Raw genomic sequence first — 27,258 nt, 5'->3', positions numbered from 1 at the left:
GTTATAGTTATATGAAGATCTGTAGAATGATCAAATTGAATTGGTTCACTTAAAATGCAGATGCTAATGAAAGTTTATTGTGAAACCGCGACATGTGTTGCCTATCGGTCAAAACCAAACTGATTAAGATCAAGAGAATATAAACCAAAACCAAACCAATCATTAAACCAAATCAAATTTCTGGTTTGAGTGTGCCACGTGTCGTAGAGAGTCAAGCATAAAACGCTCCGTTTCCTTCTCTTTTGGTCTCTGTAAAATTTCGATGTTTTGTTTCGCCGAGAAAAATAAAAAAAAATCAATTTTGATGTTTCAGCTTCTTCTCCGATGCATTTGCTTGTCTTATCGAATTGAAAAATCGAGACTTTTGACTTCCATTGAAGCCCTTCAAATTTTACCTGCGTCAAGAGCTGAAAGTGTTGGCCTTGGGTTTTGCTTCTGTCTACAAAGGTAAGCGACGAAGCTAACTCATATCTTCTGCTTCTACTGACTACTCACTACTGTACTCTCTTTTGGATTTTTTTTTCGTTTAGAGTTTCAGATTTGCGTTATTAGCTGGGTTTGGTAATGGTTGATATTCGAATTTGTCGTAGGAGCATTGTGTAGTTAAAGAAGATGGATCTCTTAAGCAGTCTACCAGACGAGCTTCTTTGCCATATATTGTCTTTCCTTACCACAAAGGAGGCTGCTTTAACATCAGTTCTCTCAAAGAGGTGGCGGAATCTGTTTGCCTTTGTCCCTAATCTTGACATTGATGACTCTTATCTTTCTATATCCGGAAGAGGGTAAGCGAGAAAGAGACGGAATTATACAGAGCTTCATTGATTTTGTGGATAGAGTATTGGTGTTGCAGGGGAATTTTCCCATTGAGAAAGTTTCCATCAAGTGTGGAACTGGTGTTGATCAAGGTCTTGTGAATGGTTGGATATGTAATGCGCTGCAGCGTGGTGCCTCGGAGCTTGATCTTATTGTTCTTGTTACTGGTTTTGGAGATAATTATTTGCTGTCTCCACAAGTTTTCATTAGCTCGACACTAGTTGAGCTGAAATTGGGGAGTGGAATTAAAGTTGATGGGTTGGATGGTGAAGTATTCTTACCGGTGCTTAAACTTCTCGTTCTTGACTCAGTTGAGTTTTGTTTTGATCAGTTTCTGATGCTTCTTCGTTGTTGTCCTGTGGTTAAGAAATTAGAAATGGTTAATGTTGAGTGCGAAGATTGGGATCAGACTGTGTCTAGTGCAAGTCTCAAGTCTCTAAAAATTAAGTCTGAGAGTTTTAGTTTTGAAAGGTTTTCATTTGATACACCAAATCTTGTTTTCCTAGATTACTCTGAATTAGTCGCGGAGGACTATCCAACAGTGAATTTGGAAAACGTAGTTAATGCTAGAATCAACCTTTTAGCAAATGAATATCAGATCAAGCGAGCAAGAGAACCAGATCATGAAATGTTAGAGGAAGATTGGGAAGATGTTTTTATCCGATTTAGTAATGCGAAGAAGCTCATGAGTGGCATACGAAATGTGAAGAAACTTTTCATGTCTCCTACTACTCTTGAGGTCAGTATACTATTTTGATTTCATAGACAAATAAACAAATCTTGATTCTTGGCGACTGAGTAATGTTTTCTCGTTTCAGTTGCTTTCTCTATGCTGTGTGGCGATGCCAGTGTTCAACAACCTAACATTCTTAGCTATTTTGAGTCATGTGGATCTCGGATGGCAAGCAATGTCAGTTATCTTAAAGAACTGACCACACTTGGAAACTCTAGCACTTTGGGTAAGAAGATAAACAATGAAAGTATACTTGAACAACACATTGTCTCAAACATTTACATTTGTCTGGTTTTTGCTTTCAGGGTCTCTTACACTGTGTGACAGATAAATGCGGGGATGCGTGTGACTGCATTTCCCGGGATGACAAAGGTCATTCCCTCATATCTTGTCCGGTGAAGATATTACATATTAAGGCGTTTATAGGAACAACTCGAGAGTTAAAGATGATAAAGCATTTCCTAAACTTGTTTCCGTGTTTGAAGGAGATGGAGATACATGCCGAAGAGAATGATCAGACAACCTTTGAAATCCCTGGAATGTTTGAGCGTATCGTGGAGCTAATGAAACTCTACAATGAGTTATCGAGTTGTTATGTCCGATTCATGGTGTGTGATTCCTTGTACAGGAAGTGGACTGCACAGTGAAGTCTTTAAGGAGTCTTTGGTAAAGAGAATGATTTTATAGACCTCAAAGTCTCTGGTATGTTTAAACTTGTCGCAACAAGTTTCTTAGTTTTCATGTTTAAGAAGTGGACTAGTGCACACTGATGTGTCTCATAGTTTTGGTTCAGAAGCTATTAGTTTAGCTCTTCTTTGCTCTCGGTCTCTGAGTTCTCTTCTCTTTAAGCAATACTTCAAAATTTGGGCCTAAATCTGTTTAAGCAATGTAGCCCAAAGATCAAGCCGTTCCGGTTTATCGAAACTAAACCGGTGATTTTATAGAACCGGATGAAACAAAACCCTATATTTTGTTTGTTTGCTGTCGGCTTCTCCGATGCCTTTACATGTCTTGTCGAACCAAACCAAGGGGTTAAGCAAATCCCAACTCTCTGTTTCACTGAAACTAAAAGATTAGGTCTTGGATGAAGCTTTTGTAACAAGGTAGGTTTCGAGGTTTCGAGGTTTTACTCGGGGGGTTCCTTAGTCCATAAGATTCCAATTTTACCAGTTAACGTTTTACATAAATTGAAAGATCAAACGTGTCTCTGTTTGGTAATATACTCTCTTCGTTTCGTGCAGAGAAAATGGATCTCTTAAGCAATCTACCAGACGAGCTTCTTTGCCATATTTTGTCCTTCCTTACCACAAAGGAGGCTGCTGTAACATCGGTTCTCTCCAAGAGGTGGCGCAATTTGATTGCGTTCGTCCCTAATCTTGATATTTATGACTGTGAGTTTCTGCATCCGGAGGTACGTAAAGAGGAAAGGGACGATATTCGACAGCTCTTCGTGGATTTTGTCGATAGAGTATTACAGGGAAATTCTCACATAAAGAAATTCTCCCTCTTTTGTGCTGGCGGTTTTTATTTAGATCGAGTGGATTGTTGGATACAGAATGTGTTGGTGCGTGGTGTTTCGGAGATTAATCTAACAATCCTTTTGGATCCCCATTAGGAGGAGATAACTATCATCTGTGTCCAAAAGTTTTCGAGAACAAGAAACTAGTTAAGCTGGAATTAACTCATGGATTTGATATTCGTTGCTTCGATAGGAGCATTTTCTTACCGATGCTTAAAACTCTCGTTCTTGATTCAGTTTTGTTATCTGTTGATAAGTTTGAGATTCTTCTTCATGCTTTGCCTGCGCTTGAGGAATTAGTCCTGCATAGTATACACTGGAAAGAATTGGATGTGATGACTGTGTCTATATCTCTATCAAGTGCAAGCCTCAAGACCCTAACAATAAAGTTCATCGAATGTTTCGATACTTTTTCATTGGATACACCTAGTCTTGTTTACTTCTCTTACTCTGATTTTGTCGTGGGAGATTATTCTGTAGCTAAAATGGAAAACTTGTTTGAGGCTAGAATCAGCCTTTGTGTAATTGATGAAGATATCAGCCTAGCAAGAGTGCCATACAATGATTTGTTAGAGGATGATGAGTACAATGTTGTTCTCCGATTTGCAAATGTGGGGAAGCTTATGAATGGCATTCGAAATGTTCGGTATCTAGTTCTGTCTCCTGATACTCTTGAGGTCAGTTTTCTTCTTTATTTCTCTATTTAGCTGATATTGATGAAATAAAAGAAAGAAAACTAGCACTTCTTCTCAATTTATGGAGCATGGCAGTCATGTTTGTTCGGTCCCATTTTTAACAAAGAAGCAAAGGTCTAATTGTGGTTTGTCTTGTTATCAGGTGCTTTCTCTATGCTGTCAATCGATGCCAGTGTTCAAAAACCTCAAATTGTTAGCGATAAAGAGTGAAGAGAGCCGAGGATGGCAAGCAATGCCAGTTCTTCTAAGGAATTCTCCGCATCTAGAAACTCTAGTTCTTGAGGTATATATAGAAACAACTCATTAATCTTGCAAACATGTTCAGAGACAGAGTTCATACGTACATTGAATCTCTATTGTTTCCTTTATGTTTTCAGGGTCTCTTTCACTATGTCACAGATAAATGCGGGGATGCTTGTGACTGCGTTTCTCGAGAGGGCAAAGGTCGTTCACTCACATCTTGCCCAATAAAAGTGTTAGAGATTAAAGGGTTTCAAGGAACAATGAAAGAGATGAACATAATAAAGCATTTCTTAGACTATTTTCCATGTTTGAAAGAGATAAAGATCTATATGGAAGAGAATGATACTACACAGCTCAGAGTCCCTGAAGTGTCTGAATTTATCACGGGGGAGATGATGGAACACTACAAAAAATCATCCAGTTGCAATGTCCAGCTCCTAGTGGGTAGTTACTTGTATAAGAAGTGGACTGCACAATGAAGTCTCTAAAGAACAAAAGCTGCTCATAGTTATGCCAAAGTCTACTTGAAACTGTTTCAAACTAAACCAATCGGGATACTGTAGTCTCTAAAGAACAAAAGCTGCTCATATTTATGGCAAAAAATTCATTAATTTGCCAAACATGTACAAATATAGAGTTGAATTTATCTCATTGTCACTTTTATGCTTTTAGGGTCTATTGCACCATGTCACAGATAAATGCGGGGAAGCTTGTGACTCGTGTTATTCGAGAAGACAAAGGTCATTCACTCACATCTTGTCTAGTAAAAGTGTTAGAGATTAAACGGTTTCAAAGAACAATTAAAGAGATGGACTTGATCAAGCATTTCTTGAACTATTTTCCGTTTTTGAAGGAGACAAATACTTATATTGAAGAGAATGGTTCTACACAATTAAGAGTCCCCCAAGTGTCTGAAGTTATCGCGGAGATGATGGAACACTACAACAAGTCATCGAGTTGCACTGTCCAGCTTCTATTGAGTGGTTGCTTGTATAAGAAGTGGACTGCAAAATGAAGTGTCTCAAGAACAAAAGTTTTGCCAAAGTCCCTTTGGAATTTGATTTTGGTTTGATTTTTGTTTAATTTTGGTTTGCCAAAATCTTAACTCCGAACGACTAAAGTTAATAAGCTATCTTACTTACCGTGTGTGTGTAATGTCCCGCCAGTTCAGATCCCAGAGAGTGACAACGCTGCTCTCATCAAGGAAAATAGTCTTACTCTCATTGGTAGAGTTGTTGGCATTATGAATCCTTGATTAAAACCTGCAACAAAGGAGAAAGCTTCAGTGAGAAGAAGAAGAAGAAGTTCAAGAAGAAGAAGAAGTTCTCCAAAGAGGAAGAAGAAAGTAAGTAAACAGAAGTAAGAAGAACAGAGCATAGGCGAAGAAAAAGTTCCCAAAGGAGGAAGAAGCAAGAAGAATGAGCCCAATACTCAAGCTGTGAGTGTTTATCTCTTGAAGTCTTAAACGTTTTGTGCTTGGCAAACCAAAATAAAGAGATAGAGAGATGTGAGTGCTTGAAACAGAGAACAAGAGAGTTTCTAACTCCTGTGAGTTCACATTCTCAAGTTTGCTTTCTTCTGTGAGTTCTAACTAGGCCTGGGCTTTCGGTTAACCGTTCGGTCATCGGTTAGGTTCATTCGGTTTCGGTTATTTCGGTTTCAAAATTTAGTATCCATTCGGATATTTTGAAATTTCGGTTCGGTTTCGGTTCGGTTCTGTTTTTTCGGTTTAAAATTTAGTATCCATTCGGATATTTCGGGTATTTTTGAGTATTTTCGGATATTTTTAGATATATTTCGGTTATTTTCGAGTATTTTTACTATTTTTTATATATTTTTCAAGTATTTTTGATTATTTGATGTATAAATAACTAATTATTTTGAAAATATAATTGTATTTCGGGTATTTCGGTTATCCGAAATATTTTGGTTCGGTACCGATTCGGTTACGGTTATTTCGATTATAAAATTTAGTATCCATTCAGTTATTTTCAAATTTTCGGTTCGATGTTTTTTGTTTCGTTTCGGTTCGGTACATTCGGTTCGGTTTATTTGGCCGACGCCTAGTTCTAACTTCTAAAGCTGGGCTTTGGATACTTTTTGTAGCCCAATACTCATCTGTCCCGGTTTATACCGAAATTAACCGGCAATTTTAAAAGAACCGGATCAATTTCGTTTCTCTTAAAAAAAATTGGATGTTTCGGCTTCTCCGATGACTTTGCCTGTCTTCACTCTTCGACCACCAGAAAGCTAGAGTCTTTTTCTTCCTATCTTCGCTTGCAGGGCCATTAAACAAGGTAGGTGTCCAACTTTACTCGATTCTCTTTTTGGGTGTTTCATAAGTTTCCTTTTGGCTATTTACGTTGTTAACTTAGGGTTTAAAAATGAAAACTTTCTCTGTTTGTAGTCTCTGATTCCTCACAAAAGCTTTGAAATTTTGTCTCTTAAGAAATGTGCAGAGGAGATGGATCTCTTAAGAAATCTACCAGACGAGCTTCTTTGCCATATTTTGTCATTCCTTACAACAAAGGAGGCTGCTTTGACATCGGTTCTCTCCAAGAGGTGGCGAAATCTGCTTGCTTTTGTCCCTAATCTTGATATTGAGGACAATGTTTTTCTGTATCCGGAAATGGGTAAATGTGATAGGGACGATATTCGACAGCTCTTCATGGAGTTTGTTGATAGAGTATTGGCATTGCAGGGTAATTCTCCCATTATGAAATTCTCCATCAATTGTGTTGGTGTTGATTCAGATAGAGTGGATGCTTGGATACGTAATGTGATGGTGCGTGGTGTTTCCGAGCTTCATCTATCAATCGTTTTAGATATTCTATCAGTGGGTAAGAAGTTTTGGGTGCCTCCAAAATGTTTCGAGAGCAAGAAACTAGTTAAGCTAGAGATAGGTTATGGAATTGATATTGGTTGGTTAGATGGGAGCTTTTTCTTACCGATGCTTAAAACTCTTGTTCTTAGCTTAGTTCGGTTATCTGCTGATACGTTTGAGATTCTTCTTCATGATTTGCCTGCGCTTGAGGAATTAGCCATGGGTTATATAACCTGGAGATTAGATGATGCTGCTGTGTCAGATGCAAGTCTCAAGACACTAACAATAACTTCCAACCATTATGTTTGCTATTCTTATTATTATTTAGGCACTTTTTCGGTTGATACACCGAGTCTCGTTTACTTCTCTTACTCTGACTATGTTGCTAAAGACTACCCCGTAGTTAAGATGGAAAACTTATTTGAGGCTAGGATCAGCCTTTTGGTAACTGAAGATCAAATCGAGCGAGCAAGAGCGCCAAACAATGATTGGTTGGTCGATGATGATGATGGCAATGTTGTTCTCCGATTTGCAAATGTGTGGAAGCTCATGAATGGCATACGAAATGTTCAGTATCTGGACTTGTCTGCTAATACTCTTGAGGTCAGTTTTCTTATTTTGTCTCTTGCAATATCTTTTTCGGCCCCATTTTTAACGAAGAAGTGAATGTCTTGTTTTGAAACATTTAATGGCCAAACGTCGTAATCTAATTGTGGTTTATCTTATTTTCAGGTGCTTTCTCTATGCTGTGACTCGATGCCAGTGTTTAAAAACCTCAAATCTTTATCTATTATGAGTGAAGAGAGTCGAGGATGGCAAGCAATGCCAGTTCTTCTAAGGAACTGTCCGCATTTAGAAACTCTAGTCCTTGAGGTATAAAAACAACTCATATGCCAAACATGTTCAAAGAGAGAGTTCATACATTGAATCTCTATTGCTTCCTTTATGTTTTCAGGGTCTCTTGCACCATGTTACAGATAAATGCGGGGATGCTTGTGACTGCGTTTCTCGGGAGGACAAAGGTCGTTCACTCATATCTTGTCCAGTAAAAGTGTTAGAGATTAAAGGGTTTCAAGGAACAACCAAAGAGATGCACATGATAAAACATTTCTTGGATTATTTTCCGTGTTTGAAAGAGACAAAGATCTATATGGAAGAGAATGATCCTACACAACTCAAAGTCACTGAAGTTTCTGAAGTTATCGCGGAGAAGATGGAACTCAACAACAAGTCATCGAGTTGCAATATCCAGCTCCTATTGAGTGGTGGCTTGTATAAGAAGTGGACTGCAAAATGAAGTCTTTGAAGAACAAAAGTTGCTCATAGTGTTGCCAACGTTTCCTTGGGAATTTGATTTTTGTTTAATTGGCTTGAAAACTGTTTCAAACCAAGTCAATCGGAAAGCCGTAGTTTCTTCCAGTCATTTATTTACTTTGCCCTTAAGTTGTTTGAGTTGTTCTTTGTTGGTGTCTTTACTCCGAACGACAAAAGTTAATAAGCCATCTTTACTTACCGTCTGTGTGTGATTTGAAAATTTGAAATCCTAGTGTTCTCTCCCGGTCACATCAGTTCAGATTCCAGAGAGTGTGACAACTCTGCTCTCATCGAGGAAAAGTAGTCTTACTCTCATTGGTAGAGTCAGTGATCCATTCATCAATCCAGCGGCCAAGGGGGTTGTGGATTTCATGCCATAACACTGATATTTAGACTACACTGTTACCGGAAGGTCTCAGCATTGTTTTACCGGAAGGTGTCTTGGACAAGCATTGTTGGAAATAAAGAACAAGCCCTTAGTTAATCTATTAGACACATATTTTCATGATCCTGAAGTGTGTATATATATAGATACGTACAGGCAGATTTTTCATGTTCGGGAGTGTATGGATGGAAGATGCTAAAGGAACGAGAACAAATTCTTCAAACTCAATCACACTTGCGTTTCCTATCTAATACTATTATTTGAGTAGTACGTTTATTGACATACCCTTAGTTTTGTAAGTATTTACGATGAAATAAAATGTAACCCATTCAAAAAGACGCAGATCTTATAACCCATTTTCATTAAAATCGAATCCTAACTTCTAATCTTGATCATTCATTACAGTTTACTATTTTGGGTTACACAACTGAAAAACTTTTAAAAGATTTTATAAGAAAATTGCTATTTCATTGTAAAAAAATTCCCATAGAAATAGATTACCAACAGTAACTAAAACAAACGTGAAACATAATTAAAACAAAAAAAATTGCAAATCTGTTTCAGCTTTGTACCAGATATTGTCGAATGGATTCCAAATTACAGAAAAGGATTAAAAGACATCAAACGTATAATTCGAAAAAAAACTCTAGCTTCTTCCAAAGATTTCAGCCTCTACACCATCCAATACCTCAGATTCAGCCTTAGGTTCAAAAGCACCACCCAACACCTCAGCCTTGTCAATCTTTGAACAAGGAATAGATGAGTTTAAATTTGTAATATGACTATTGCATAAAAATATTAAATAAGAGACATTTTTTTACAAAAGATACACATAAAATTGAGATTTTTTTTATTGTCTTATTATTTAGATCATAGAATATTTCTTTTGATTACAAGGAAACGAGAAAATAATACATGTTTGGACTTATATATCCAAAATGTGTGTAGTTCAACATTTGTACAAATATATGAAAAATAGGAGTTGTCGCTTAGATTTCGATGTCATAGAGCGGCAAAAATCTTGCACCTTTCTCTTTCGCAGGAGAACGCGTGAATGCACATGCAAAAAAGGCGTCAGTGATCCTAATCCATACTTGCACAAAGTAAAGCAGCAGATTTTTTTCAAAAAATAATTCATCAAGCGCTCAGTGTTATTACAGAACAAAAGCTCACTCTATGTCATCAGCACGCACATGACTTGAAAAAAATATAAATACTTCTACAAGAATACATACCTCGATTTCGTTCTTAGTAAGAGCTGCAAAAAGTGTATCAGGAGACACCTCAACAACTATGTATTGTTGTGCTCTTTGTTTTTGTAAGTGTCTCTGCAGAGAGACTTCTTTGTTGAGTCGATTTGAGATGTCAAAACCTGTGTTAAACACATAAGATCAAGAATGTGTCTCAGTAGAAGTAATGAAATTTTACGTAAGTGATCAAGAATATGTCTCAATAAAAGTGATGAAATTATAAGCACATACCCCACGTATTGCATAGACATGGTCTTCGTTATCCTCACGTATTTTATTCATTCGATACTGAAATAGTAGTACTAATCCTTGTTCTAAAAATCCCCGCCTACCCCGATTACTCTCCGCTAAATTGCTAGACCCACCCTATATGTCTCGATTAATGACTAATCCCCTAAAGAAATCAGTTATCCGATTACTCTCCGCCTAATCCGATTACTCGCCGCTTAATTTTACATATCCCAATTATTTTTAGATTGCAAGTATAAAAAAACTTTTTACTTTTGTTATTCAATCATTTAAATTGGGATTTTGTGATGTTTTACAATAACTAATATTCAAATTTAAAGAAAAATCATAAAAATTTATCTCAAAAATACAGTTTTATGTGTTTACTGCAATTTTGAAAATAATATTGGATTAATATGTTTTAAAATATTAAAATAACCCTAAAACTAATCCCCGATTTTAATTCGATTTTACGATTATGCTAGGCCCATACCGAGCACCCGACTAGCGCCTAGCGATTTTTCAAACAAGGGTACTAATACGTCCTCTTCCTCCTATATAAATAATGCTTCTCTGTTTTAGTTAAAAAAAAAATCAAATCAATTCCATCACTACTCACTATAGTTAACAAACTTGAAATATTGTATCGTTCCAACTGAAAATAAATGCTAGTTTACACCATCAAATTGTATCCTTCGTTTTGATATCTTTTACTCCGTGACATAGCCGGGGGTGGTGGGGAGTTTAAGTCCTAGTATATTATTAATATTTATATTTGTAATAATCTAAGGGTCCAAAATATTCAGATTTTTGGATATTTTGGATATTTTTTGGTATTTAACCTACTTTTGAGTAAATTTGGACAAACAATGTTTATGGTTCTTAGATATTTTGCGTATTTTCGAGTTTTTTGGATACATTTGGTTACAAAAATTTTGTTTTTTAGGAATTTCGGGTAATCCGAATCTAAACCTAAAATCTAGAAATACTCGAATAGGTTCTATACCTCTAAACCCGAAATACCCGATCCGAACCCGTACGTCAACCCCTACTTTTAAGCCATACTAATTCTAAAATTTAGGCCACTAGTTCTAAATTTGGGCCTAAATCTGTTTTAACAATCTATATATATATATTTTCGAAGTACAAATATGAAAAAAATACAGGAGTTGACACTTATTTACAAGAGAATGTCATTGTCATAAATATTTATTTATTAATTAATATTACAAAATATTTTTGAAAAAAATCTTTTAAAAACCGTAGCTTTCAAATATGGTAACAAATTGATTTTTTTTCTAAATTAGATTAATTGCTAATTTTCTTAAAACATCTCTACCTAATTTAAACATTAATATATTATTTTTCTTTCACTTTATATGATCTTATAGTAATTTATTTTGAATTTATATAAAATACATATTATTAATAAAATAATAGATTTTTTTTTGCATATAATGTGATTCAAATTTTTAAAAAAGGACATATATTACTCAATCGATGAAGAAAAAATATGTGTACAATTTACCACATTGCTTAAAAAATTAGAGAATGGTTCAGAGTCATACTATAAAAAGGACCAAAATGATTCTGAATACAAAACGGGGTTATATGGTGGGACGGGTTTGTGTCGATATTAATACGGGACAGTATACCATGGGTGAAACCTAGAATTAAAAATAAAAATATAATTATATAATCTTAAATACTAAACAAACCAAACAATATTAACAAAACAAATATAACTTAAAATTTTAAAATTTTTAGTTTAAATAAATCGACCCGCAATATACCGTGGGGTAAATTTTTTGATACAAAATAATATCAAATTATTATAATAGTCAATGATTATAAATGCTTGCCAATATTAACACTATCATTTTTACACGTATAAATCTTTTAAATACACATATTCAACTATATTAATTATAATATAAAATAATTAAATGAGAATTTTCTTTATAATATCAATTTAAAAATCTAAAAAATTATAAATTATTATATAAAATACATAAATACAATTTTGCCCCGCGGTGTACCGCGGGTTAAATCCTAGTGTAGAACAAAGATCAAGCCGTTCCGGTTTACGAAAATTAAACCGGTGATTTTAAAGAACCGGATGAAATAAAAACCCTAAATTTTGTTTGCTTGCTGTCTTCCACTTAAAAATTGGATGTTTCAGCTTCTCCGATGCCTTTGCATGTCTTGTCGAACCTGAAAGCTTTAGTCTTTTCTTCGTATCTCCGCTTGTAGAGCCATCGAAACCAAGGGATTAAGTAAATCCCAACTCTGTATTTGACTGAAAGCCCTAAAAATTAGGTTTTGGATTAAGCTTTTGTAACAAGGTAGGTTTCGAGGTTTTACTCATTACTTTTTTCGGGGGTTACTTTGTCCATAAGATTCATATTTGCGTTTTTTCGGGGGTTTCATTAGTTTCCATCTATGAAAGTTCATGTTCGAATCTATAAGATTCCTATTTTACCAGTTTAACGGGTTTATTTGCACTCGAAAGATCAAACCAATCTACTCTGTTTGGTAATATACTCTCTTCGTTTCTTGCATAGAAAATGGATCTCTTAAGCAATCTACCAGACGATGTTCTTTGTCATATATTGTCCTTCCTTAACACAAAGGAGGCGGCCTTGACATCGGTTCTGTCAAAGAGGTGGCGCAATTTGATTGCATTTGTCCCTAATCTTGATATTGAGGACAATTTTTTTTATTTACCCGGAAAGGGTAAAGAGAAACAGGACAAAATTCAACAGCTCTTCATGGATTTTGTTGATAGAGTATTGGCATTGCAGGGTAACTCTCCCATTGAGAAATTCTCCCTCGATTGTTCCGGTGTTGATTCAGAGCGAGTGGATTGTTGGATAGAGAATGTGATGGTGCGTGGTGTTTCGGAGATTTATCTATCGGTCTTTTTGGATCCGCGATCAGGAGATAACTATCATCTGTCTCCAAAATTTTTTGAGAACAAGAAACTAGTTAAGCTGGAATTAAGATATGGAATTGATATTTGTTTGTTGGATGAGAGCATTTTCTTACCGATCCTTAAAACTCTCGTTCTTGATTCAGTTTTGTTATCTGTTGATAAGTTTGAGATTCTTCTTCATGCTTTGCCTTCGCTTGAGGAATTAGTCCTGGATGATATAGACTGGAAAGTATGGAATGTGACTGTGACTGTATCAAGTGCAAGCCTCAAGACCATTACAATAAATCGCAGCGGTTGTTTAGATTCTTTATCATTTGATTCACCTAGTCTTGTTTACTTATGTTACTCTGATTTTGTCGCGGAAGATTATCCCGTAGCTAAAATGGAAAACTTGTTTGAGGCTCGAATTAGCCTTTTGGTAAGCGAAGAAGCAAGAGCGCGAAACAATTATTTGTTAGAGGATGATGTTGTTCTCCGATTTGGAAATGTGGGGAAGCTCATGAATGGCATACGAAATGTTCAGTATCTAGACTTGTCTGCTAACACTCTAGAGGTCAGTTTTCTTCTTTTCTTTCTTGTAATATCTTCTCCGGCTCAACTCATGGAGCGACGGTCATGTTTTTTCGGTCCCATTTTTACCAAATAAGCAAAGGTCTAATTATGGTTTGTCTTGTTATCAGGTGCTTTCTGTATGCTGTGAATCGATGCCAGTGTTCAAAAACCTCAAATCGTTAACTATAAAGAGTGAAGAGAGCCGAGGATGGCAAGCAATGCCAGTTCTTCTAAGGAATTCTCCGCATCTAGAAACTCTAGTTCTTGAGGTATATATAGAAACAACTCATTAATCTGCCAAACATGTTCAGAGACAGAGTTCATATATTGAATCTCTATTGTTTCCTTTTATCTTTTCAGGGTCTCTTTCACCATGTCACAGATAAATGCGGGGATGCTTGTGACTGCGTTTCTCGAAAGGGCAAAGGTCGTTCACTCACATCTTGCCCAGTAAAAGTGTTTGAGATTAAAGGGTTTCAAGGAACAATGAAAGTGATGAATATAATAAAGCATTTCTTAGACTATTTTCCATGTTTGAAAGAGGTAAAGATATATATGGAAGAGAAGGATCCTACACAACTCAAAGTCACTGAAGTTTCTGAAGTCATGGCGGAGAAGATGGAACTCGACAGCAAGTCATCGAGTTGCAATATCCAGCTCCTATTGAATGGTTGCTTGTATAAGAAGTGGACTGCACATTGAAGAACGAAAGCCGCTCATAGTGTTGCCAACGTTTCCTTGGACTTTGACATTGGTTTTATTTTGTTTATTTGGCTTGAAAACATCTTTTACTTCCCCAGCAATTATTTGGTCTTTAATAATGGGACTTCATTAAATATTTTGTGAAAGCAAGAGCCGACTTCATTGAATATGTTAGTTAAAATGCTAATGAAAGTTTATTGTGATACCGTCCATCTTTTGCTATCGGCCAATAAAATTAAAACCAATACCAAACCGAATTACTTACTGTTTGTCTTAAATTTTAATATTTCGCCAATAAAATATCAATTTTGAATGTTTCAGCTTCTTCTCCAAAGCATTTACATGTCTCACTCATTACACTGGAAAAAAATAGAGTCATTTGCATTCATTGAAGCCCCTAGCTTCAATCTTTGCCTTTGAAGTGACATTTACATTTTTTCTGCCCCTGAGAGCTGAAAGTGTTGGTCTTGGACTCTTGTTTCATAGTTTTGATGTTTAAGATGTGCAGTGGATAGTTAGTGCACACTGGATAGCAGGCCCGACCCGTCCATAAAGCAAGTGAAGCATGTGCTTTAGGCCACATATTATATTCTAAAAATATGGGCTACATTACAAACCTTTTTCGTCAGCTAAGATGGTTACGTAGTCTTTGGACTCGTCTTAGACCGTGAGTTTGAACCTCCAAATGACCATATCACTCTTTTTTTTTCCATTTTCCACATATGAAAATATGCTTTAGGCCTCTAATATGCTAGGACCGGCCCTGCTGGATAGTCTTACAAGAAGAAAACTTACTCATAGTTTTTGTTGAGAAGCTAAAATTAAGTTACATATTATGCTCTTCTTTGGTCAACTTTGCTTTGGTTCTCTGACTTCTCTTCTCTATAACTATAAACAATACTTTCGTAGGCCAAAAAAACTTAAGGTGTTCCGGTCAACGAAATTAATCTTAAACCTTCAATTTTGTTTGCTTGCTGTCATCGTCTTCCACCTTCTCCGACGCCTTCTTGTCAAACCTGAAAGACATAGAAACCCAACTCTCCCTCCCTCCCTCCCTCCCTCCCTCCCTCCCTCCCTCGAAATCCCTAAAATTTGTAAGCTTTTGTAATCAATGTAGGTTTACTCATTCTCTTTTTTTTGCATGAATGTAAAATTTATATTCATTACAATAAATGCAACTGTTGTTTTGAGAATCTTGAAAAAAAATTAAACATAATTAGATATTGTTCGAAGCGGTATGAAACCAAAACTGCAGACCACCGACCAGTTTTGAACTGTTGAGTTCCCCAACTGTTGGATAGTCCTAAATATGTTTTAAACATTTTTGTCAATGATTTTTGCAAGTTCCCAAGCCGGGATAGTAGTCTCACCATGCCGCCTACTGTTGCGTTCTCTCCATAAACTATGAATCGATGCTTGGAATACATACCTTAATGTGAAGACGTGGAGGTATGGCTGAGAGGAGTCAAGTAGAAGAGGAGTGATTAAACTCCAGCTCGAGATGTTGCTGCCATGAAAAATACTTGAATTAACACATTTCTAGAGTTAAAGATGATAAAACATTTCGTGAAAAAGATGATAAAGAACAACTTACCTTTTAAAGTCCTCCCATTTAAGAAAAAGATGAAAAAGTTTGATTTACTTCTATGTTTAATTATAAAGCTGTACCGGTTGAACCGAATCAAACCAGTGATTTTTAAGAACCGTATCTATATCTATATATTAAATAAAATCCTAAATTTTGTTTGCTTACAATGTTTCGGCTTCTCCGATCACTTTTCTTCATTTCTCTTTGTAGATCCAAAGAAACCAGCGATTAAACAACTCCTAATCTCTCTTCTTTCTGACCTAAGATATTAGCTTCTAACGACAGATAGCAACGTTCTTTCGGACGGAGAAGGGGCTTTGTGATAGATTCTATCTCCCCAATGAAACGAATTGGGGTCTTGGTAAGTATCGACGTTTACACAATTCTCTTTTTAGGTCTCGTAGTTCACAAGTTTCCTTTAGGATAGATTCCTATTTGCGTTGTTAACTTAGGGTTTACATTGACTTTGGGTTTCTCTCTGTTAACTTAGGGTTCGAAATCAATTGCTTAACGTGTTTCCTTCTTTGCTTGGTCTCTTCGTTCATGCAGAGAAAATGGATCTCTTAAGCAAACTACCAGACGAGGTTCTTTGTCATACATTGTCCTTCCTTACCACAAAGGAGGCTGCTGTAACATCGGTTCTCTCCAAGAGATGGCGCAATCTGCTTGCATTTGTCTCTAATCTTCACATTGATGACTCTGTCTTTTTGCATCCCGAAGAGGGTAAGCGGGATCGGAACGAAATTCGACAGAGCTTCGTTGAATTTGTGGATAGAATATTGGCATTGCAAGGTAATTCTCCCATTAAGAAAGTCTCCCTCAAGTGTCTAGGTATGCTTGATGCAGAAAGACTGGATGATTGGATAAGTAATGTGTTGGTGCGTGGTGTTTCCGAACTTGATCTGTCAATCAGTTTCAGTGTGGAAGAATACATTCTCATGTCTACAATACGTTTCGAGAGCAAGAATCTAGTTAAGCTGAAATTACACAATGCATATATTGGTTGCCAAATCGAGAGCGAATTATTACCAATGCTTAAAACTCTCGTCCTTGAGTCAGCTAGGTTTTTTGTTGATTATAAGTCTTTTCTTAGTGCTTTCGCTGTACTTGAGAATTTAGTCCTGGTTGATGTATTCGGGTACTACAGTAGTAAGGATGTCACCGTGTCAAATGCAAGCCTCAAGACCCTGACAATGAATTCCAACCATTTCACGGGCATTCTTTCATTTGATACACCTAGTCTGGGTTACTTCAGTTACTCTGACTATGTTGCTAAAGACTACCCCTTAGTTAAAATGGAAAACTTACTTGAGGCTAGGATCAGCCTTTTGGTAACTGAGGATCAAATCGAACGAGCGAGAGAGCCAAATAACGATGGGGTGGAGGATGGTGAGGACGATGTTGTTCTCCGATTTGGAAATGTGGGGAAGCTCATGAATGGCATACGAAATGTTCAGTATATAGACTTGTCTGCTAATACTCTCGAGGTCAGTTTTCTCTTTTTTATTCTCTTGTAATATCTTCTTCGTCTCAATATCTCGAGCATGACGGTCACTTTTAATGAAGTAGGGAAGGTCTTGTTTTAAAACATCTATGGCAAAATGTCTAATTGTGGTGTGTCTTATTCAATTGGTCTCGAGGAAATAAAAAAAGGAAATCCAGGAGGGTTATGTTTATTTAGTTCCATTTTTATCGAACTAGCGAAGGTCTTGTTTTGAGACATGTAATGGCAAAATGTCTATTTGTGGTTTGTTTTGTTATCAGGTGCTTTCTCTATGCTGTGAGTCAATGCCAGTGTTCAAAAAACTCAAATCTCTATCTATTAAGAGTGAAGAGAGTCGAGGATGGCAAGCAATGCCAGTTCTTCTAAGGAATTCTCCGCATTTAGAAACTCTAGTCCTTGAGGTATAGAAACAAATCATTTGCCAAACGTGTACACACATAGAGTTCATGCTTTTTTTGAATCTCTTATTGTCTTCTTTATGCTTTCAGGGTCTCTTGCACTATGTCACAGATAAATGCGGGGATGCTTGTGACTGCGTTACTCGAGAGGAAAAGGGTCGTTCACTCACTTCTTGTCCAGTAAAAGTTTTAGAGATTAAAAGGTTTCAAGGAACAATGAAAGAAATGCACATGATAAAGCATTTCTTGGACTATTTTCCGCGTTTGAAGGAGATAAAAATATATATTGATGAGAATAGTATTACACCTGAAGTGTCTAAAGTTATCGCGGAGAGGATGGAACTCTACAACAAGTTATCGAATTGCAATGTGCAGCTCCTGGTAAGTGGTTAATTGTATAAGGAGTGGAGTGTACAATGAAGTCTTTGAAGAACAAAAGTTGCTCATAGTTTTCCCCTTGGAATTTGAATTTGGTTTAATTTTATTTTTATTTCATTGGCTTGAAAACATATCAAACCTAACCATCGCAACTTAAACCAATTGCAAAAATGTTGTTTTTTCTTCTTATTTGTCCAATGTTTCGAGTCATTTACTATTTGATCGCTTGTCTTCTTTATTTTTTATTCGCTAGCAATTTTCTCTTAGTTCTATGTTGGCTTGTTTATTAGAAGTAGCAAATGTTACTAAGGTAGTATTGTAGAACAGAAGCCTAAATTAAGCTTAACTAAGGTAGAAAACAAACTTTTTTACTATTCCCTACATATCATTTTAATTATAAGCGATGTTTTCAATTTTCTATGTAAAACTTAAATACATTTAAATTTTAATGATATTTTAAAAAAAAAAAAAAAGAGATTTTTGTGATTTTTTAATATGTGTGCAACAACCTTAAACATCACTTAAAATGAAACATAGGAAATACTATATACTACAAGTTTGGATTCATTTTATCCAGTTTATTAAAGTTACCGATTCATATTTGGTAAACCGGAAAAGCTTCTTATGTTAACGTGCACTAGTCAACTTCGTAAACACTAGTCCGTCTTCTATTCTAGTTTGAATAAGCTGGTTTTTAATCTCCAACTCTTTCCATTCTTTTATCGCAATTAGTTATTCCTCTGTCGGCTTTGTTTTAGTTTCTGGTGGTTTAGGGTTTCCCTGTAAAACAATAGTCCATAGAGTCAGAGATCTAGACTTTAATATTGCTCTCATTCTCTTAACCCAAAGACTAAAACTTTTATCATCAAACACAGAGATAATTTGTGTTGTATTTGACTGCTGCATCTTTTCTTTGTGATTTTTGTGATTGATTCTCTTGTGGATACTTCTTCTCTTCATAGACATGTGCTACTCACATGTTTATTTGACTTTACCTTCTTCATTGTTGCAGGTATCGTGAAACTCATTTCAATCTCTAATTTTTGAATCTTCTTCTTCGTTCTTAATTGTTGGAGACAAGCTTACTCCAACACTTCCTTTAAGCTTGTACTCATTAATTCTAAGCTTTTCTATCAACCTCTCAAAGTGTGCCGTTCCGAGAGCTTTGGTAAGTATATCGGCTCTTTGTTCTTCATTCACTTGAACAGTGAAGTAGATTGATTACTCTGTCTGATTGTGCTTCTCTCACCACGTGATATTTAATTTTCATGTGCTCAGTTTCTTTCCTTTTTGGGGTTTCTTACTTCAAAGTTTCTATCTCTTCGTTATGATCTCGATTTTAATGACTCTGTCTTTCTCCACCCCGAAGAGGGTAAGGAGGATAGGGTCGATATTCAAGTGAACTGGCTTTGATTCACCCCGAGCGGATGGTTGGATAAGTAACGTATTGGCTCGTGGTGTTTCCGAACTTGATGTGCTAATCATTTTGTATGGAGCATCTTTCTTTAGGCCGTCTTCAAAATGTTTCAAGAGCAGGAATATGGTTACGCTGAAATTAAACAGTGTTGGTATTATTGATTGGTTGGCTGGGGACATATTCTTACCAATGCTTAATACTCTCGTTCTACACTCAGATAGGTTATGTGTTGATAAGTTTTTTTTTTGTGTTTTGCCTGTGCTTGAGGAATTAGTCTTGTTTGCTGTTAGCTGGATATATAGGGATGTCGGCGTGTCAAATCCAAGCCTCAAGACCCTAACAATAAATTACAACTATTATTTAGGCACTCTTTCGCTTGATACACCTAGTCTTGTTTACTTCTGTTACTCTGGTTATGTTGCTAAAGACTACCCCGTTGTTAAAATGGAAAACTTATTTGAGGCTAGAATCAGCCTTTTGCTTACTGAAGTTCAAATCAAGCGAATAAGAGCACCAAATATCGATTGGGTGGAGGATGATGATGAGGATGACAATGTTGTTCTCCGATTAGATAATGTGGGGAAGCTCATGAAAGGCATACGAAATGTTCAGTATCTTAACTTGTCTCCGAATACTCTCGAGGTCAGTTTTCTTTTTCTTCTCTTTCTTGTAATATCCTTACTCAATTGGTCTCGAGGAAATAAAAATAAGGAAATCCAGGACGGTCGTGTTTATTTTTAGTCCCATTTTTAGCGAACTAGCGAAGGTCTTGTTTTGAGACATGTAATGGCAAAATGTCTAATTGTGGTTTGTCTTGTTTTCAGGTACTTTCTATGTGTTGTGAATCGATGCCAGTGTTCCATAACCTCAAATCTTTATCTATCAAGAGTGACGAGAGTCGAGGATGGCAAGCAATGCCAGTTCTTCTAAGGAACTGTCCACATCTTGAAACTCTAGTCCTTGAGGTGTAGTAACAAGTCATTTGCCAAACCGTGTAAACGCATAGAGTTCTTACTTTGAATTGAATACATTATTCTCTCTTTTATGCTTTCAGGGTCTCTTGCACCATGTCACAGATAAATGCGGGGATGCTTGTGACTGTGTTACCTGAGAAGACAAAGGTCGTTCACTCACATCTTGTCCAGTAAAAGTGTTAGAGATTAAAGAGTTTCAAGGAACAATGAAATAGATGCACATCATAAAGCATTTATTGAACTATTTTCCGTGTTTGAAGGACATAAAAATCTACATGGAAGAGAATGATCCTACACAGTTCAGAGTCCTTGAAGTGTTTGAAGTTATCGCGGAAATGATGGAGCACTATGAAAAATCATCCGGTTGCAATGTCCAGCTCCTAGTGGGTGGTTACTTGTATAAGAAGTGGACTGCACAATGAAGTCTCTCAGGAACAAAAGCTGCTCATATTTATGCCAAAGCCTCCTTGAAACTGTTTCAAACTAAACCAATTGGGAAGCTGTAGTTTCTTTTCGTCTTCTTCTTTTTCGAATGTTTACAGTCATTTACTATTGATCGCCATCAATTTTTTTTTATTTGTTCTTCATTGAAGCCAAATGAAAAAAGGTACAGAAGAAGCCTAACTTAGGCGGCTTACTATCGCAAAACTTAACAAAACTTAAAAACCAAAACTTTCTCTGTTTGTACCATAAAATCTTATTTGAGGCTCTAATACTTTGATTATCCCGTGGATGATTATTCAGTACTTAACAAAGGATTCTGAATATCATACACACAAGTGAGAGAATCTGAACGAATAGAAAAAAAAAAAGTTAAAACAGAGAAAGTATTGAAAAATTCAAAAAATGTTTTACTTGATATTGCTCATTGACGAAATTGCCGCCTGCATCATTGAAAGACCAGTCCTTCGTTGTAAATATCTTCGTATCTTCACATATTCAATGTCAAAACAAAACATATAATCTTCAAGATCTGTCGATTTGCTCCAACAAAATGAGAGAAATTCAAACGGAGAAGTTTCGGTAGAAACGCTACGTGACAAGTTTAGGGTTTTCGGCGGGAGTTAGCTTCTTTTATCAGACGGGTTTGCTTCGGCCCAAAAGCCCACTGAACATAAAAAGCCTACGAGGACCAAGTCAATTACTTGATGTTTAAGGTAGAACCTTATTATGTTAATGTCGACAGAAAAATTGCATTAGTAACTCTAACAAGTCCCACATCGGAAACATATGAAAATTTAAGCTAGTATATAAGAAAGCTTAAAACAAGCACTAGTAACCAATTGGCTTTGAGGTGGATAAAATCTTTAGCTTTCCCGTGGGATCATAATCCTTGACCCAATAGGGTACACTAACATTATAATAGGATATGTGTATGGTCCATCCTCTTCACGGGAAAGAACTTGAGCCAAAGCCAATTGGTTTTTTTTATGCTATCTATATGAATCATATAATAGCTCAAAACAATCAAATGAAAGATAAATCGCCCATGTATATTGAGGTTTTTCAATAGCAACTTTTTTAATTTATGATCGGACAAAAAATTCTGATGACAATCGATATGAATTTACCTGATCAAGTCGGAAAATATTACTAATCAGGAACTTCTATAAGTATAGATCTTGGTTTTTAGAAGAGAAAGAGACAACAATGTCGAAAATTCCAACCAAATCTTGGCCAACTTTACATACAAAAACCCGGAAAACTTGATGTAAAGTTAATGGCACATTGCATATAGGTTCAAGAAAGTCTAAATAAATATAACATTTCATCAAAAGTTTAAGATCAACAAGATTTCTACTATGAAGAACATTAAAACAAATCACCAATGACTCTTCTCAGCTCTCGCTTGATCATTCATACGGACGCAACTGCAGCCCCACGAAACTGCATGCATAAACCCAAAAAAGTTACGTGTAAGTCAAGAAAACACAAAGCTGTCTTTTCCAAACATCAAGAAGATTGGTCTTTCAGGATTAATTTACCTTTGCCTTGAGATTCAATGTGAGGAACTTATTAAGTGTGTGAGATCTAACAGAGAAAGCATCCATGTGAAGATTTCTCAGAGTTTCCATGATGTCTGCAACTATGTAGTCTCTGTAAGTACATCTTACTTCGATCACAACTTCTGTTTCTTTGAGTTTAACTCTCAAATGTGTCTTATCTCTGAAAACAGTGACTTGTTCGGACTCTCCTGAATTACCATCGATCTTCGTGCTATCATCGTAGTTTCCTGATGTCTACACAGAGTCGTTAAGGTTCTCTGTCGTCTTCCTTTGTCTTTCTACGAAGTTAACTGATCCCATACATGATTCTAGCTCTTCTACTCTTGCCTCCAGTTCTTGCAAGTGCTTGATTGTGTTATTCAGTATTGATTCTTATCAACCTGCACAAGGATTTAAAACAGAGTGTTGGTTTCTGAAAACATGGTCTTGTGTCTAAGGATATAACGGTTTAGGAAAAGAGTTATTACCTCGTTGACTGTGGTAACCATAGTTCTAAGGACTGAACTTTTCGTTCTCTTTTCTTGTATCCGAAGGATCATCTTGATTATTTGAGGCTCAACTCTGGTTTTTGGTAACTGAATACGAAATAAAGCGGGTAAGAGCGCCAAATAATGATTGGATACAGGACGATGATGTTTTCAGGTGCTTTCCCTATGCTCTCAATCACAACCTCAAATCTTTAACTATTGAGAGTTACGAGAGGCGAGGATTGCAAGCACTACCACCAGTTCTTCTAAGGAATTTTTTTTTAAAAACTTATTTTCCAAAAATGTACAAAGATAGAATTCATACTTTGAATGTCTTATTGTCTCATTTATGCTTTCAGGGTCTCTTGCACCATGTCACTGATAAATGTGGGGATGCTTGTGACTGCGTCTCTCGGGAGGAGAAAGGTCGTTCACTCAAATCTTGTCCTGTAAAAGTTTTAGAGATTAAAGAGTTTCAAGGAACAATGAAAGAGATGCACATGATAAAGCATTTCATGGATTATTTTCCGTGTTTTGAAGGAGATGAAAATCTTCTATATGAAAAAGAATGGTCGTCCTACACAGTTCAGAGTGGTCCCTGTAGTTATTGCAGAGATGGTGGAACACTACAACAAGTTATCGAGATGTTTTCAGTCATATATGATCGCTTGATCATAATCTTTACTTCCCCAGCAATTTGCTTTGAGTTGTTCTACATTGATGTATTAACCGCAATCATCTCATAGCGTATAGATTTAAAAGGTGACTCACTGTTGAGTGATCTAATTTAGCGTATTGTTGTATCCTAGCGCAAAATCAATGGATGCAATACAACATCGAACATAAAAGAGTTCCTTGCTTTCATAGACCAAAAGAAAAAAGCAACCCTTGCTTTGGAAACATATATAAAATGAAATATAAAATGAGGCCCTGATATTTATTAACAATATTTAACATATGATTTGTTTTTATATATGTTAATTTTTATTATTGTTTTTAAAAAATATCCAAAAAAATGGGCCTCAATATCACTAATTTAACTAAGTAAAATTTTAAAATGGGCCTAAATAACCAAAAAATACTTTAAAAAAAAAAAAAAAAAAAAAAAATTGTGGGACCCCAAGCAGTGGCTTGGGTAGCCTGTCCTGCGCGCCGGGCCTGCAACTAGGTAATGTCTAGTTTCAGGTGCTTTCTTTATGATGGCTAGCAATGCTAAGAATGTGAAAGAACTTCCCACACTTGGAAACAATGAAAATACTTGAACAACAAATTTCGAGGAACATTTCTAGAGTTAAAGATGATAAAGTATCTCCTGTACTCATTCCATGTTTGAAGGAGATGGAGATACATATGCTGAAGAAAATAATCCCTGGAATGTTTGACCATGTCTCGGGGCTAATGATACACTACAACGAGTTACCAAGTTATGATGTCTTTTTCAAGGAACAAAATCTTGCTCTTTGTTTTACCTGCGTAAAGTTTGCTTCCTTCTCTGTTTAGTTCTAAAGTTTTTTTAAGCAATAGTTTTGCAGCCTAAAACTCAAGCTGTCCCGGTTTAACCGAAATTAAACCGGATAAAATAAAACCCTAAATTTTGTTTGCTTAAAATTTTCATGTTTCGGCTTCTTCGATGCCTTTGCTTTGTAGAGCCAAAGGAACTAGCGATTAAGCAACTACCAACTCTCTGACCTATAATTTGGGTTTGGTAAGTATCGAAGTTTACTCAATTCTCTTTTTAGGGTTTCGTAGTTCATAAGTTTCATTTTGCATAGATTCCTATTTGCTTTCTTAACTTAGGGTTTACATTTACTTAGGGTTTCTCTCTGTTAAATTTCATGTCCAAAATCAAATATTGTTTTACCAGTTATAATTGTTTCCTTCTGACCAAACCTTTCTCTGTTTGGTAGTATACTCTCTTCGTTCGTGCACACAAGATGGATCTCTTAAGCAATCTACGAGACGATGTTCTTTGTCATATATTGTCCTTCCTTAGGAGACTAATCTCAATTGCTCCTCAGAGTCAAAAAATTAATCTACATACTCTCCTCTAATCCACATACTCTCCTCCTTTTAATGAAAGGACGAAACTACCCCTTTACTAGGTATCCTAGTTGTACCACCTCCTAGTTGTACCAGACCTTAGTTGTACCTCCTCCTAGTTGTACCACCTAGTTGTACCACCACCTAGTTGTACCACCTCCTAGTTGTACCAGACCTTAGTTGTACCTCCTCCTAGTTGTATCATACCTTAGTTGTACCAGACCTTAGTTGTACCTCCTCCTAGTTGTACCACCTAGTTGTACCACAACCTAGTTGTACCACCTCCTAGTTATACCACAACTTAGTTGTACCCGAATATTCCCTAGTTGTACCAGTTACAACTGGTATAAAAGGATTCGAACCCTGGGGGCGCGCGCGTGCGCATGGAGCTCGCAACCACTGAGCTATTGTGTTTTTCGTTGAACACTTACCGATTTAATTGTATTTAACCTTTATCACCCGAAATCAACCCTCATTAAGGGTAATTTTGTCTTTCTACCATTGAGGAGTATTTGAGACAAAATTTGGAGCTTGAGGAGCCCCTGAGAATTTGTTCCCCTTCGTTACCACCAAGGAGGTTAGTTTGACATCGGTTCTCTCTAAGAGATGGCGCAATCTGCTTGTATTTGTCTCTAATCTTCATATTGATGACTCTATCTTTCTGCATCCCGAAGAGGGTAAGCGGGACAGGTACAAAATTCGACAGAGCTTCGTTGAATTTGTGGATAGAATATTTGCATTGCAAGGTGATTCTCCCATTATGAAAGTCTCTCTCAAGTGTCAAACTAAGCTTGATTCAGACTGCGTTGATGGTTGGATAAGTAATGTGTTGACGCGTGGTGTTTCTGAACTTGATCTGTCAATCGATTTGTGTATGGGTGAATACATTCTGTTGTCTTCAAAACGTTTCGAGAGCATTAATCTAGTTAAGCTGAAATTACACAGACTTTGTATTGGCCAACTGGATATCCAGATTTGTTGGTTGGCTAGTGGAATATTCTTACCAATGCTTAAAGCTCTTGAACTTGAGTCAGTTGGGTTTTATGTTGATGAGTTATTTCTTAGAGCTTTGCCTGCGCTCGAGGAATTAGTCATGGTTGATGTATTCTGGTTCTGGAGCGTTACGGATGTCACCGTGTCAAATGCAAGCCTCAAGACCCTAACTTTAAATTCCAACCATTATTCAAGCACTATTTCATTTGATACACCTAGTCTTGTTTACTTCTATTACTCTGATTATGCTGCTAAAGACTACCCCGTAGTTAAAATGGGGAACTTATTAGAGGCTAGAATCAGCCTTTTGGTTACGGAAGATCAAATCGAGCGAGCAAGAGCGCCAAACGATGATTGGTTAGCTAATGGTGAGGACAATGTTGTTCTCCAATTTGCAAATGTGGGGAAGCTCATGAAAGGCATACAAAATGTTCAGTGTCTAGACTTGTCTGCTAATACTCTCGAGGTCAGTTTTCTTCTTTTCTTTCTTGTAATATCTTCTTCGGGTCAACTCATGGAGCATGAAGGTCATGTTTCTTTGGCCCCATTTAACGAAGAAGTGAAGGTCTTGTCTTGAAACATTTAATGGAATAATGCCAATTTTGGCTTGGCTTGTATTTAGGTGCTTTCTCTATGCTGTGAATCTTTACCAGTGTTTAACAACCTCAAATCGTTAACTATTAAGAGTGAGGAGAGTCGAGGATGGCAAGCAATGCCAGTTCTTCTAAGGAACTGTCCACATTTAGAAACTCTAGTCCTTGAGGTATATAAAAAAAAAAAAAAAAACTCATTTGCCAAAACATGAACGAAGATAGAGTTCATACTTTGAATTGAATCTCTTATTGTTTCCATTATGCTTTCAGGGTCTCTTTCACCATGTCACAAATAAATGCGGGGATGCTTGTGACTGCGTTTCTCGAGAGGAACGTTCACTCACATCTTGTCCAGTAAAAAATTTAGAGATTAGAGGGTTTCAAGGAACAATGAAAGAAATGAACATGATAAAGCATTTCTTGGACTATTTTCCGTGTTTGAAGGAGATAAACATCTATATTGAAGAGAATGCACCTGAAGTGACGGAAGTTATCGCGAAGAGGATGAAACTCTACAACAAGTTATCGAATTGCAATGTGCGGCTCTTGGTAAGTGGTTATTTGTATAAGGAGTGGAGTGCACAATGAAGTATTCGAAGAACAAAGTTGGTCATAGTGTTTTTCTTCTTCTTTCTCATATTTTTGAGTCATTTACTTTGATCGCATGTCTTGTTTATTTTTACTCGTTAGCAATTTTCTCTTGATGG

General features: G+C 36.4%; 7 protein-coding genes and 1 pseudogene across 9 annotated transcripts; all 8 read left to right on the top strand.

The window, feature by feature from the left end:
• Window positions 1-270: 270 nt before the first annotated feature.
• Window positions 271-2,398, top strand: LOC110226795 (F-box protein At3g59000-like). Its single transcript, XM_021019492.1, is given in 5 exon segments — window positions 271-447; window positions 591-759; window positions 761-1,552; window positions 1,632-1,772; window positions 1,852-2,398. Coding segments are annotated over 4 exon segments (1,422 nt in total). The 5' UTR covers window positions 271-447; window positions 591-612; the 3' UTR covers window positions 2,194-2,398.
• LOC110226794 (putative F-box protein At5g38390) lies at window positions 2,158-4,674 on the top strand. The gene is given in 5 exon segments (XM_021019491.1): window positions 2,158-2,248; window positions 2,788-3,152; window positions 3,155-3,742; window positions 3,903-4,043; window positions 4,138-4,674. Coding segments are annotated over 4 exon segments (1,434 nt in total). The 5' UTR covers window positions 2,158-2,248; window positions 2,788-2,792; the 3' UTR covers window positions 4,483-4,674.
• A 1,527-nt stretch (window positions 4,675-6,201) lies between these two features.
• On the top strand, window positions 6,202-8,344 carry LOC110226706 (putative F-box protein At5g38390). The gene is made up of 4 exons (XM_021019203.1): window positions 6,202-6,300; window positions 6,453-7,430; window positions 7,560-7,700; window positions 7,783-8,344. Exons 2-4 carry the CDS (start codon window positions 6,468-6,470, stop codon window positions 8,122-8,124), a joined length of 1,446 nt encoding a protein of 481 aa, XP_020874862.1. The 5' UTR covers window positions 6,202-6,300; window positions 6,453-6,467; the 3' UTR covers window positions 8,125-8,344.
• A 3,729-nt stretch (window positions 8,345-12,073) lies between these two features.
• Window positions 12,074-14,371, top strand: LOC110226707 (putative F-box protein At5g38390). 2 transcript variants are annotated; one of them, XM_021019205.1, is made up of 4 exons: window positions 12,074-12,349; window positions 12,569-13,492; window positions 13,620-13,760; window positions 13,852-14,371. In XM_021019205.1, the coding sequence occupies exons 2-4, from the start codon at window positions 12,572-12,574 to the stop codon at window positions 14,191-14,193; spliced, it is 1,404 nt and encodes a 467-aa protein (XP_020874864.1). In that variant the 5' UTR covers window positions 12,074-12,349; window positions 12,569-12,571; the 3' UTR covers window positions 14,194-14,371. The 2 variants fall into 2 exon arrangements, with proteins under 2 accessions (XP_020874864.1, XP_020874863.1); XM_021019204.1 differs by having other exon boundaries at window positions 12,074-13,492.
• A 1,581-nt stretch (window positions 14,372-15,952) lies between these two features.
• Window positions 15,953-19,338, top strand: LOC110226708 (F-box/LRR-repeat protein At5g38396-like). 2 transcript variants are annotated; one of them, XM_021019207.1, is made up of 5 exons: window positions 15,953-16,142; window positions 16,331-17,268; window positions 17,546-17,686; window positions 17,774-18,064; window positions 19,074-19,338. In XM_021019207.1, the coding sequence occupies exons 2-5, from the start codon at window positions 16,336-16,338 to the stop codon at window positions 19,080-19,082; spliced, it is 1,374 nt and encodes a 457-aa protein (XP_020874866.1). In that variant the 5' UTR covers window positions 15,953-16,142; window positions 16,331-16,335; the 3' UTR covers window positions 19,083-19,338. The 2 variants fall into 2 exon arrangements, with proteins under 2 accessions (XP_020874866.1, XP_020874865.1); XM_021019206.1 differs by lacking the exon at window positions 19,074-19,338 and having other exon boundaries at window positions 17,774-18,152.
• Window positions 19,339-19,388: 50 nt separating this feature from the next.
• Window positions 19,389-21,028, top strand: LOC110226710 (annotated as a pseudogene).
• A 3,831-nt stretch (window positions 21,029-24,859) lies between these two features.
• Window positions 24,860-26,184, top strand: LOC110226132 (F-box/LRR-repeat protein At5g38396). The gene is given in 3 exon segments (XM_021016783.1): window positions 24,860-24,914; window positions 25,529-26,076; window positions 26,078-26,184. Coding segments are annotated over 3 exon segments (654 nt in total). The 3' UTR covers window positions 26,129-26,184.
• A 48-nt stretch (window positions 26,185-26,232) lies between these two features.
• LOC110226583 (putative F-box/LRR-repeat protein At4g13960) lies at window positions 26,233-27,139 on the top strand. The gene is made up of 3 exons (XM_021018536.1): window positions 26,233-26,424; window positions 26,581-26,721; window positions 26,822-27,139. Exons 1-3 carry the CDS (start codon window positions 26,233-26,235, stop codon window positions 27,137-27,139), a joined length of 651 nt encoding a protein of 216 aa, XP_020874195.1.
• Window positions 27,140-27,258: the final 119 nt, after the last annotated feature.

This window comes from Arabidopsis lyrata, assembly GCF_000004255.2.
Source record: "Arabidopsis lyrata subsp. lyrata unplaced genomic scaffold ARALYscaffold_7, whole genome shotgun sequence".
Taxonomy (NCBI): domain Eukaryota; kingdom Viridiplantae; phylum Streptophyta; class Magnoliopsida; order Brassicales; family Brassicaceae; genus Arabidopsis; species Arabidopsis lyrata.
Note: the sequence above shows the minus strand (reverse complement) of the source record. Positions and strands in the feature narration are given on the sequence as shown.